This window comes from Ovis aries, chromosome X (genome assembly GCF_016772045.2).
Source record: "Ovis aries strain OAR_USU_Benz2616 breed Rambouillet chromosome X, ARS-UI_Ramb_v3.0, whole genome shotgun sequence".
NCBI classification, from domain to species: domain Eukaryota; kingdom Metazoa; phylum Chordata; class Mammalia; order Artiodactyla; family Bovidae; genus Ovis; species Ovis aries.
Window position 1 is genome coordinate 35,371,338 of NC_056080.1, and position 13,849 is coordinate 35,385,186.

Consider the following 13,849-nt stretch of genomic DNA (forward strand, 5'->3'; position numbering starts at 1 on the left):
AATTGGGGCTGATATGGAAAGAAATTACATATCACAGACTTAGATGTCCCTATGACATGTGACATCCTAGAATTCATGTCTCTGAAAATGGGCAAGAAAGCAGGGATGATAGAGGGTTGTGAGAAATAGAGGCACAGATGAGTATATGATTTCTGGGGCCATGAATTTGTGAGGAGTGATATCAGTTAGGGTACAGATGGAGTCTTGGGAGATAGAAAGGTCAAGCGAGCAATGAGTGAGGGTAGTAAATGTGTTATGGTAGCCTGGAATTTTTCATGACCCACGAATGTAGAGGTAAGTAAAAGGGAGCCATGGGGGGTTGAGACTTATATGCATCATTCATCAGTGAAGCACATACTGATTTGTAATTACTTCTGAAGCATTGACTTATGCTTCTTATGATTTTAGTCAAGTATTTTGTTCATGTACTATATATTCTATAAATAAAATATAGAAATCATGAAGTATTATGAATTAAGCAGTTCCTTTAATAAGACTGTCTAGATGGCATACTGAAACAATGGTATTTTATGGTTTGTCTATAAACAATGTCACTGATTCTGTCAAAAGAGTGAAATACATCCATAACTCTTTCTCTTTTTTTATTTAATTTTTATTCTTACTTTATTTTACTTTACAAGACTGTATTGGTTTTGCCATACATTGACATGAATCCACCACGGGTGTACATGAGTTCCCAAACATGAACCCACCTCCCACCTCCCACCCCATATCATCTCTCTGGGTCATCCCCGTGCACCAGCCCCAAGCATCCTGTATCCTGCATTGAACGTAGACTGGCGATTCGTTTCTTACATGATAGTATACATGTTTCAATGCCATTCTCCCAAATCATCCCACCCTCTCCCTCTCCCTCAGAGTCCAAAAGTCCACTCTACACATCTGTGTCTCTTTTGCTGTCTCGCATACAGGGTCATCATTACCATCTTTCTCAATTCCATAACTCTTTCTTAATTATAGTATATATTTAGATTTAAATCTTGAAGTTGACTGCTACCAATCTCATGTAGGTAGGGCTTTCAAGGAATGATATTTCATGCTTCTGAGATTTTGATTACACAGTTATGTGTTCATATAATCTTCAGGCTTTGTTTTTTTGGAGTTATACACCTAAATTCTTATTTCACTCTCTTAATTTTCTTGAAAGAGATTGTTCAGGCAGTTCTTGGTCCACGGTTAGCCACTGCTACTTTCAACTTTTGTGACCTCAAGCCTCAGTTTTCCTTACTTGGAAATTAGGGTATTAAGAAAATACTGAAGATTTAAAAAAAGATAATGTATTTAGCAATGTGCTTGGACTGTATACTCAGCATTTTTTATCTGCTCTCATTAGAATTATTGTTGTTTCGGATGGTAGTATCTTTCTATGGAAAGAAGCATGTTGTACTTAGTTTCTTACTTGTTTTAATTTTGAATATCCTGTTGAAATTAGGTCAATACAAAAAGCTTACATGGAGTTTGAGGCAGTAACGTCAAGGCAAATGGGTAGAACTCTTCAATCAAATTCATAAGCTGTCAGTTAGTCCCATTTGTGGTGGAAGTTTTTAAGAGTTGAAAATTCACTTCTCTTAATTTCAATTCTACATCACAAGAAATAGAATGACAACTGCCAGAATAAATCTTGTGACATTTATAGTATGTTATGATTATTTAAATCCTAAAATGTTATATAAATGTCAGGTAATATTGTACCTGAGAAGTATATGAGTATATTTTAGTGCGGTTTCTGCAGAATTTTATGTTTCTCCTAAATAGGTTGCTATTCGCTGTGCAAATGACATAGACCTTAGGATTGGTGGATCTGTTGAAGTCGCTGATGTTGAAATCCATCCGGTAAGTATGTTACCTATTTGTAGAATCAGTTTATGAGTGTAGTGATTTTTATTGATGTGTCCCTAGTCAGCCCATGTAGGTTAAAAAATTTTTATTATGTAGTAATGTGATATAGAAATTAGTATATGTAATATAAATGTAAGTAATGAAGCAGAGTATTGAGCAGATTAAATGAAGGTTTAAGAATTCACCACTGAATTTAAGTATCAGAACGGTACCAAAATCATTAAATTATCTGTAGACTTCATTCTGATCCTACCCCTCTTAAGAGATAACTACTTTCCTGAATTTTGTCATTATTATCTCTTTATTTTTTCTAATTGGGTTGCCACATATGTATGAATTCCTTAACTGTTTATTTTTTAGTTTAGTTTGTTGATTTCTCAGCTTTATAACAAAGATATATTATCATTGGTGCATTACTTTTAATTGAATGCTATGTTTTTAAACTTCATCTTGATTATGTGTAGCTGTATGTTATTCATTATCCCTGCTGCTTAATAATCCATTATGTAGACGTACTGTAATTTGTAGACTCATTTCATTGTCCATTCAGTTAGTGTATCTGTTTTTTTTTTTTTAATTACAAATACTATAGCTATGAACTTCCCTCATAGCTCAGTCGGTAAAGAATGTGTCTGCAATGCAGGAGACCCAGGTTCAATTCCTGCGTTGGGAAACCCCCCTGGAGAAGGAAATGCTAACCCACTCCAGTATTCTTGCCTGGAAAATTCCATGGGGCAAGGAGCCTGGCAGGCTACGATCCATGGGGTCACAAGAGTTAGACAAAACTTAGTGACTAAATCACCATCACCATCATAGCTATAAACATTCATGTACATATGTTTAAGGTACTTATGTAAGAGTTTCTCTAGAGGTAGAGTTGCTGTGATTATATATATTTGACTTCACAAGATAATTTCCATGTTTTTTCTCAAGTTTCCATTGCTCCATGTTCCATTGCTCCATAATTTCTTTGTAAAACTTAACGTTTGCCAGTCTATTGAGTGTAAAATGGTACCTCACTGTGGTCTTGATTTGCATTTTTAAAAATTTATTTATTTAAAAATTTTTGGTTGCTCTGGGTCCTTGTTTCTTTGTGCAGGCTTTCTCTAGTTGCTGCAAATCGGGGGCCGCTCTAGTTACGGTGCTTGGGATTCTTGTTGCAGTGGCTTTTCTTGTGAAGCATGGGCTCTAGGGCATTCAGGCTTCAGTATTTACAGCTCATGGACTCAACAGTTGTGACTCAGACACTCAGTAGTTGTGACACATGGGCTTAGTTGCTCTGTGACATGTGGAATCTTCCCAGAGCAGGGATCAGATCAAACCCGTGTCTCCTGCTTTGACAGGTAGATTCTTATTCACTGTGCCACTAGAAAGTCCTGTATTTTCTGAACTATAATCAAATTAATTTTGAACTATTGTTCTGTACCCTGATAAAATTTTGTTCTGCAATTGGTAGAGTGCACATGCATACTATTTGTCTTTCAGGCCAGGCCTTCAGATCTGTTCTTATCTATCCAAAGAAACTTTCCCTGATCCTTTAAAAAACCCATATGTCCCTCCTTTGTGACATTTATGTTACAAACATCTTAAATTCTGGGAACATGTCCATTGTAGCCATAGTCATATTATTTTCAGCTTATTTGCCCTTTTGTTTTTCTCTCCCCCATGACTGGTACCATTCAGGTTCTGAACTGCTGGTTGTCTCAGGTAGGGCCTTACCACAAGTGTGGACTTTAATAGCATCACCACAATTTTAGGCTTTAAGTTACAATTTTCTAACCTTTCTTTTATTCAGCATTGAAGGCATGGTAAGTCCAGATAGACTGACAGATACTAAGCTAGCTTGGCAATGATAATTTTAGGTGATTTCTGGAGTATCCAGATTGCTTTTTTCCCATTGCTATGGTGTCCTCCTTTGTACAACATTAGACAAATATGGAGACTTTTAGTACTGTATTTCTTTGTGGCAGGCTTTGCATATTATATTACAACTGAGTAATTCATAGGACTTTACATTAATGTATATTTATCAATATTCCCTAATTATTTTGGATTTTTAAACATTGCTGCCTAGTTACCATTTTAAAACAGTATTCTAGTGTTTCCAGACATTGTTAGCAATATATCTAATAAGAATTAAAGATTTTAAAATTTAAAAATAAAAAAATAAAAATAAAAATTACTCTAAGCCACAAAAAATAATAATAATAATAATTATGAGGAGAAGGAAATGGCAACCCACTCCAGTATTCTTGCCTGGAGGATCCCATAGACGGAAGAGCCTGGCAGGCTATAGTCCACGGGGTCGCAAAGAGTCAGACACGACTGAGCAACTGGAGAGAGAGAGAGAGAATGTGTGTCTTAATAACAATTAGGGAATTTTATCCAAATGAGCCTATGGGAAAGACCAGAGTGGGATAAGAGGAATGATTTGTTGCATATATGAGGCATCAAACTTTTGCTACCTGTTTTGGATTTTACAAGTTTCACTTGTAGAACTGAGTTGATATTTTGTGTGCTAAGTTGTTTCAGTCGTGTCCAACTCTTTGTGACCCTATGAACTGTAACCTGCCAGACTCCTCTGTCCATGGGATTTCCCAGGCAAAAACACTGGAGTGGGTTGCCGTGCCCTCCTCCAGAGGATCTTCCTGACCCAGGGATTGAAACTGTGTCTCTTACATCTCCCGCATTGGCAGACAGGTTCTTTACCACTAGCACCAACAACTGCAGCAAATAGTGGACAGTTGACTTTCATGCCATGTTTTTCTCGACATCAGGATACTGTTGTCTCTTTCTCTTTTAATGCTGTATATGATTCTTTTACTAAGGAACTATAGGGTATCTATAGTTACTCCACCAGAAGAGGAATCCTACAGAGTTTTTTGGTATAGGCACATGCCTGTCATATAAGTTAAAGTTAAGATACATTCAGTTAACATTCCTTATATATTTAAGCTAGATGTCAGATAGATACAAGGCAAAAATAAATGAGACGTAAGATTCACTAGGAGACACAGATAAATATACAAATCAATGGATTTGTGATGTCATAATGTAAGTAAACATAAGGAACAGAAGTAGTCTTGAGCAGACTGTAATTAACTGGCTTATCCAGCTGGTGTTTGAAGGATGCATAGTATTTTATCAGGCAATTGCAAGTTAGAGAACGGTCTTCCTGACAGAAGAGATACGTCGATAAAGACACAGAGGGTAGAAGCGTCAGTAGGTTGGAAATGACAGGTATACAGCTTGCTGAAATGCAAAGTGGTAGGGGTGAGAGTAGAGCTAGGTGAGGCTGGAACATGAGGCGGGGGAAGGTCATGGTGAATTTTATGAGCCCTCCTAATGAACTTGACATTGTCCTGTAGATGGAAGCGAATCATCACATTTTAAGACAAGAAGTCATGTGGTCAGATTTTCAATTAGTTTACTTGTGACTTAGTTGTGGAACGGAGAATTGGAGAAAGTCAAAATCTAGAAATGAAATGAAAAGTGACCAGTTGCTAACTTTATACAATTGCAATAAAGATAAGAGGTGAAGGAGGCAGAGTTAACGGGACTTGATAACTGATTACATGCAGGAGAGAGGAAGAAGAAAAATATAATGAATTTGTATAGAGTTCTCATTTAGTTGATAAATCATGTCAGATTCTATTGCGACCCCATAGACTCTTGCCTGGAGAATCCCAGGGACGGGGGAGCCTGATGGGCTGCCGTCTATGGGGTTGCACAGAGTTGGACACAACTGAAGTGACTTAGCAGCAGACTGTACTCTGCCAGGCTCCTCTGTCCTTGGAATTTCCCAGGCTAGAATACTGGAATGGGTTGCCATTTCCTGCTCCAGGGGATCTTCCCAATCCAGGAATCAAACCTGTGTCTCCTGCATTGGGAGGTAGTTTCTTTACCACTGAGCCTCCTGGGAAGCCCAGTTTGTAGAGTGTGCCACCATTAATAATGTCCTTGAAAAACATAAGAGTGTAACTTTTTATTGAGGTATAATTGACATATAACATTATGTTAGTTTCAGGTGTACAATATGATTCAATATTTGTATATATTGTGAAGTGTTCACCATGGTAAGTCTAGTTATCATCTGTCACCAAGCATAATCTTTTTTTTTTTTTTTTCTAATGACAAGGGCTTTTAAGATCTCCTGTCTTACAGTATAATTTTTAGTTTACATTGTCTTTATTAACTGTTACTCTGCCTTCTATTTATTTCTTTTTTTTGTTTGTTTTTTAGAATACATTTAACTTCACTGGCACCTATGTTGGTTCTACTCAGATTATGCCATTTTTACTAAAAAACAAAGGTATAACACGTGCCAGAGTAGAGTTTAATCTGGAAGATGCTGATAGTTTTTCACTGGATTTTAAAGGCAAATCAGGTACATATTTTATACCATGATGATATTATTATAAAAGTAAAATAAGTTTAAGTTGCTCAAAGAAATGTTGAGTACTGTGAAGGGCAGTTGTTCTTAATATTTTTAATGACTCAGTGCATGTTTTTCTTATATCCTATAGCAAATCTTGGTTCTATTTTTATAAATACACCTGTATTAATATCAGAAGACTGGTAATACATGGCAATTAACTATGCTTACTAATAGATATAATAGGCTAAGTATGCTATATATAAGTACATACTATAAATGAAAATAAAATTATTAATCGCTAGTTTTAATTGCTTAAGAATTTTAGCTAAATATTTTAGAGAGCTCTCTCTGTTTAACTATATATTAGGTATCTTTATGTTAAATTGTTTGAAAAAATATACTTTTATAAATATATTTCAATTGTTTACCTCAGGTGTTGTCAAACTAAGATCTATGGGCTAAATCTGGCCTGGCCCCTCTTTTTATAAATAAAGTTTTATTAGAACACAGGCATACTCATTTGTTTGTATATTGTTTATAGATACTTTTATAATGGCAGAGTTGAATAGTTGTGACAGAAACCATATGGCTTGCAAAACCGAAAATATTTACTGTCAAAACCCTTACAGAAAACTGTTTGTCAACCATTGCTTTAGTCATTTTTTATTCAGCACATATTTGTTGAATACCAATTATAGGTCAGATACTAGCTTATGAGTCTATAAAGACAATAAGACATCTTAGTTATTCTCCAAAAGTGAACAGTAAGTTTATCAGTCAAGGTCTTAGTAATAAATAAATGACTCACTTCAAGCATTTAACTGAAGATTATTTAATGAAGGAATTACGTATGGACCTAGGAGCCAGGTTTAAAAGAACTGACAAGAATAGAAGCTGTGTCTACCTCTACCTAAAGGAGCAAGATGAGGCAAGATATCAGAGCCCTATGAGTGGTGAAACTAAAAGAGAGGCCATCTGATAAAAGCTATAATTATTTAAAAAAAATAAAAAAAAAAATCCTTGCCAGAATTGTAGGTGAGGCAGGGAAAATGTGAGGGCATAAATACCTCCTATCCTCTGATACCTTGCTGGCATCTCTCTGTGGTTGAACCAAATCAGAGGCAGAAGAGCAAGGAGCCTCAAGAAATCAGTCTGTAGAGGTTAGGACAGAGGAGAGCAGAGAAAGATGGCTATTGGATCTAAGTGACAAATGGATACCACCTATATAACACTAGGAGAAAGAGAAATGAAATATTGGGTTATTACCATATAGTATGATAGATGCTTCAAGACAAGTCAGTACATGGTGCTAAGTAACATATGTTAAGGGGAACTAGCTGAGAATCAGCACTAGGAAAAATTTCTTGGAGAAATTGATGCCTCATCTGGATTTCGAATACAGAGAAGGGGATAGAAAAGATGAGTGCCGAAGAACTGATGCTTTTGATCTGTGGTGTTGGAGAAGACTCTTGAGAGTCCCTTGGACTGCAAGGAGATCCAATCAGTCCATCCTAAAGGAGATCAGTTCTGGGTGTTCATTGGAAGGACTGATGCTGAAGCTGAAACTCCAATACTTTGGCCACCTGATGCGAAGAGCTGACTCACTGAAAAAGACCCTGATGGTGGGAGGGATTGAGGGCAGGAGAAAAAGAGGGCAACAGAGGATGAGATGGCTGGATGGCATCACCGACTCGATGGATATGAATTTGGGGAAATTCCAGGAGTTGGTGATGGACAGGGAGGCCTGGCGTGCTGTGATTCATGGGGTCGCAAAGAGTCAGATACAGCTGGGTGACTGAACTGAACTGAAAGGTGTAGAAATGAGTCAATATGGCAAGTAGTTAGGGATATCTAGAGTATAGGAGTACAGGACTAGAGGGGCAAGTGAGACCCAGGTAACTAATGTTCTTTACTGGACATTTATTCTAGGGGTTGTTGTTTAGTCCCGAAGTATTTTCCAACTCTTTTGTGACCCACGGACTATAGCTGGCCAGGCTCCTCTGTCCATGGGATTTCCCAGGCAAGAATACTGGAATGGGTTGCTCTTTACTTCTTCAGGGGATCTTCCTGACCCAGGGATCAAACCCACATATCCTGCATTGGCAGGCAGATTCTTTACCACTGAGCCACCAGGGAATCCATTCTAAAGGTTAGGCAGTTTAGTTAAAGGATTGATACCTAGGCAATGGTGTGAGTTGGCTTGCCCTTCACTAATTTTCCTTTGACTTAAGGTGAAAATAGCCTGGGGAAAAATGTGGGTATGGAAAAGGCAAGACCAGTGACAGGGAGATCAGTTAGGTGTGGTGGCCATACAGGTGAGAAATGATGAGAGCCTGAACTCAGACTTTGATGTTGGGAAGGAAAGGAAGAGATTTCCAAAGGTACTTAGAAATGCTCCAATGTGGTTATCAAGTGGACATGTGTATTAGGGAAGAGTAAGAAATTTTGGAGCATTCCCAGTTTTTGACTGTAAGAGACAGATGTCTGGATGAACAATTCATAGTTGATATAATGCAGGAGCATTAAAAAGCAAGAGACATTACTTTGCCAACAAAGGCAAGGTAATGTCCATATAGTCAAGGCTATGGTTTTCCTATTAGTCATGCATGGATGTGAGAGTTGGATCATAAAGAAAGCTGAGCACCAAAGAATTGATGCTTTCAAACTATGGTGTTGGAGAAGACTCTTGAGAGTCCCTTGGACTGCAGGGAGATCAAACCAGCCAGTCCTAAAGGAAATCAGTCCTGAATATTCATGGGAAGGACTGATGCTGAAGCTGAAGCTCCAATAGTTTGGCCACCTGATGCGAAGAACTGACTCATTGGAAAAGACCCTGATGCTGGAAAAGATTGAGGACAGGGAGGAGAAGGGGACGGCAGAGGATTAGATGGTTGTATGTTGTCACTGATTCAATGGACATGAGTTTGAGCAAGCTCTGGGATTTAGTGATGGACAGGGAAGCCTGGCGTGCTGCAGTCCATGGGGTTGCAGAGTCAGACACGACCAAGCGACTGAACTGAATAATGTGGGAAAAGGAATAGGTCTAGGTGAGCATGCTGTTTTTGCAGGGACTGTGGAATAGCCCAGGAATGATAACAGTAGACACTAGGAAATCCATGTGAATTTTATATTCAGTTTTGAAAAATGTGGATGTTGAAACTTTAATTGCCTTAACATTTTTGCTCTGATTGCCTCATATGGTTTCATGCACCTTGTTAATGGTTCACAGACTCTTCCTGTTTATTCTGTAGAGCTACTCAGCAAGGTGCATTTCTTTCCACAGTTCTGCCTTAGCCCTAGCTCAAACTTCCCTTTTAGGCCACTGCATCTTCTTTTAAAGTGCTTTCCCAGCCTCCAAGCCTTTTTCCCTCACACCTATACCAGAGAGTGATCTCCTTCAAATAAAGATCTTATCCCATCTAAAAAGCTTTGTTGGTTTTCTATTTCCAGTAGCATTGGGTCTCACAGCAGACTGCTGACACAGTCTTAGGATGTATATAAGTTGATCTTGTTAATTATTAATAATTTGCAATAAAGTTTATACTTAAAATGTCCAGAAAATACATTTTATTAATATGAGTATATTAACACATAAACATCCTTCTGTGACAAAAATTGCAGCTTGTATTTAAAAGAGCCTTGTACCTGTTTGTCTTCTTTACTCTACTGTGAGCTCATGAGCTCAACGACTACAGTTCCAAATTTTGCTTTCTGCTAGAGTTGTCTCATGTAACTCTCTACACATTGTAGACACTCAAGAAGTGTTTATTGGTGCTATGTTGGATTATTGTATTTCACAGTCTATATATTTATATATATGACAGATATATTTAAGAATATCTGTTTTATTATATTTTATATATTTGAGATATATAGTCATTCTAGGTGGATATTCTTTGCTGTATAATATGTATTTTTTCCCACACCACAAATATGTTTGTGTTAATTAACACTTAATGGATTTTTTTGGTTCATTTGTCTAATGGTTTTTATATCATACATCAAGTTGAGTGAGATTTTACCTGAATGGAGAAGGGTGGAATGAATTATTTATTTCCAGACAGGAATAATTGAAATTATCGTTCCTTGGATTAATCTGAAAACTTCAGGGAGAAAAAGGGATTTTAGAATTGTTTAGATGAAGATAGATGTTCCATTGTAGCTAACATTCAGTCTTTAAGAACTTATTTTAGAGGTTTATTTAAATGGTTATAATTTTTTACCCTGAAGTTTGTGTTGCTTTTTGACAATTGTCTGTATTTTCACCCAATGCCTTTGTTTTTCAAGTTATGCCATTACATTGAAATGTTTCCTTGTGCAAAATTGTGTTTATCTTCTTTGTGAATTCTGTAAGGCATCAGAGGAGGTCCAGCTCTTCCCCTGTCCATCTTTGCTGGAGAGGGAGTCTCAATTCTCTCAGATCTGAGATTCAGTCAGTTATTTGACCTTGACCTTTATACCTTTTTATACTCATCTGAATAAGACCATGATAACCTTCTTAAGCTTTGGAAATTTTTAAAATAGGTTTACCATCTCTTTTTGCTGATTGAATATATGTCTGACTCTTTGTGACTCCATGGACTGCAGCACGCCAGGCTTCCCTGGCCATCACCGCTTCCCGGAGTTTGCCCAAGTTTATGTCCGTTGAGTCAGTGATGCCATCCAACCATCTCATCCTCTGTCATCCCCTTCTCCTCATGCCTTCAATCTTTCCCAGCATCAGGGTCTTTTCCAATGAGTCAGCTGTTCTCATCAGATGGCTAAAGTACTGGAGCTTCAGCTTCAGCATCAGTCCTTCCAATGAGTATTCAGGGTTGATTTCCTTTAAGATTGACTGGTTTGATCTTGTTGCACTCCAAGGGACTCTCAAGAGTCTTCTTCAGCATCACAGTTTGGAATCATCAATTCTTTGGCACTCAGCCTTCTTTATGGTTCAGCTCTCACATCTGTACATGACTACTGGAAAGACCATAGCCTTGACTATATGGACCTTTGTTGGCAAAGTGATGTCTTTGCTTTTTAATACACTGTCTAGGTTTGCCATAGCTTTCCTGCCAAGAAGCAATCATCTTCTAATTTCATGGCTGCAATCACCATCTGCAGTGATTTTAGAGCCTAAGAAGAGGAAGTCTGTCACTGCTTCTACCTTTTCCCCTTCTATTTGCTGTGAAGTGATGGAACCAAATGCTATGATCTTAGGTTGTTTTTTTTTTTAATATTGAGTTTTAAGTCATTGTTTTTACTCTCCTCTTTCACCCTTATCAAAAGAGTCTTTTATTCCTCTTTGTTTTCTGCCATTAAAGTGGTATCATCTGCGTATCTGAGGTTGTTGATTTTTCTCCCAGAAATCTTGATTCCAGCTTATAACTCATCCAGCCTGGCATTTTGCATGATGTGTTCTGCTTATATGTGATCTGTTAAATAAACAGAATGGCAATAAACAGCCTTGTACTCCTTTCTCAATTTTGAACCAGTCAATTGGTCCATATGTGGTTCTAACTGTTGAGATAGCTTAACGAAGCAGCCTTATGCAGCCCTACACAGATGATTCAGCAACTACTTTTTAATTGTTATGAATGTTTTGCTGAGGTTTCTCAAAGTTTCATCTCCACATTTAGCAGTAATACTATAGATACTTATCTGACATTTTTTAAAAGTGTCTTTTTTTCTGGTCTTATAGGGAAATTCACAGACCCTGCATTTCCTGACATATTTTTCTTGGAGTTAGAGAAACAGACATCTATGGAGTGTGGCATAGCATTTTCTCCCAAAGAAGTAAGTTCAGCATTCTATTACTCATATTACTGGAGAGCAGTGGAGTTAAAATAATCTTAACTAAGAGGCTATCGAAGGTGGCTAAGCTCTTTTTGTAGTGGATCATTTTCTACTTATGAGCATGCCTGCGTATATCCTTTTATTCAGTAAAATGGTTGCTAGTGGGTCTGACTTCATGCTTGCAGTGTATCTCAGGAAGTACAGAGGACATACACAAGGATTCTATATGGGTTTTTGGTCTCAATTATGCTTTCTGGAAAATTTAAGATATGACATGTTGTGAAGGAGAGCAAAGTTGAGGCTAACCCCCAAATCACTGATATTCGAGCAAGCATGTGCTTTGTGCTTATCTTTTTGAGTAGCGTGTGCTTGAGGCTGTTGGAACCATCACCTGAAATCACCAAAGACATGCAGTGAAGATTTAAGAGGGGTTGCTATGACACTGGTTATTGGATAGCATGCCTGGATGTTTGGTGATTTAAAAACGTCAACAAAAATAATAGAGGAAGAAAATCAAAGCAAAAAAAAAAAAAAACAAAAAACAAAAACCTTTCCTAGAATGTGCCCATGAGGAAAGGATACCACTGGAAACATTTCAGGGACAATCTGTGATAGAACTTCTTGCTACCATTATATGGAAAGGCATGTTGCTGTATCCTTCCAAACAAGAATCAAACTGCTTATATGGTAATTAGAGTACAAGACTCTTATGTCAAAACATTTTTTTATGTTCCAGCATAGCTGGCATGATGCCTTGTACCCAGTTGGTGTAGATAGAATAAGTGAAAAGAATTAATAACACAATAAGAAGATGTAGTGAATGCTAACAAAGTATATCTTTAATGACACATTTCTAAGTAATGTTACTAAACTACAGAGTTTACTGAGATTAAAATCTTATTTTTAAGCAATAATAGCTGTTATTTAGCTTTCAGAAGGAAAAAGTTAAGAAAATTTAACACTACATTAAGATTTGAGAAAATGCTAAAGATTAATTTTGCCCTCTTAGTTGCAATACATTAAATGGGATATATGCTGTGGGTGCACATAGGGGTCACATGGAATTATACTGTCTACAGAGTTCACTATGATCTGTCCTATTTTTTTTATCAATATATTTTCTTATTAAAGGATAATTGCTTTATAGAATTTTGTTGTTTTCTGTCAAAGCTCAACATGTATCAGCCATAGGTATATATGTATATATATATATATATGTGTGTGTATATATATATATATATATATATATATATATATATATCTCCCCTCCCTTTTGAACCTCTATCCCATCTCCTGCCCCATCCCACACCACTAGATTGATACAGAGCCCCTGTTTGAGTTTCTTGAGCCATACAGCAAATTCCCCTTGGCTATCTATTTTACATACGGTAATGTAAGTTTCCATGTTACCCTTTCCACACATTTTACCCCCTCCTCCCCTCGCCCCATGTCCATAAGTCTATTCTCTATGTCTGTTTCTCAATCACTGCCCTGTAAATAAATTCTCCAGTACCATTTTTCTAGATTCTGTATATATGCGTTAGAACACAATATTTATCTTTCTCCTTCTGACTCACTTCACTCTGTATAATAGGTTCTAGGTTCATTCACCTCATCAGAACTGACTCAAATGCATTCCTTTTTATGGCTGAGTAGTATTCCATTGTGCATATGTACCACAGCTTCTTTCTCCATTCATTTGTCAATGGACATCTATGTTGCTTCCATGTTCTAGCTATTGTAAATAGTGCTGCAGTGAGCAATGGGATACATGTGTCTCTTTCAATTTTGGTTTCCTCAGGGTATATTTCTAGGAGTGGGATTGCTGGGTCATAT

At 37.2% G+C, this 13,849-nt stretch overlaps 1 protein-coding gene across 1 annotated transcript in view; it reads left to right on the top strand.

Moving 5' to 3' along the window:
- Positions 1–13,849, top strand: part of CFAP47 (cilia and flagella associated protein 47) — a 507,991-nt gene that overhangs the window by 61,146 nt on the left and 432,996 nt on the right. The window contains exons 19-21 of the mRNA XM_042241764.2: positions 1,777–1,854; positions 6,103–6,247; positions 11,919–12,013. Coding sequence (XP_042097698.1) covers positions 1,777–1,854; positions 6,103–6,247; positions 11,919–12,013 — 318 coding nt within the window. The remainder of the gene's footprint in view (positions 1–1,776; positions 1,855–6,102; positions 6,248–11,918; positions 12,014–13,849) is intronic.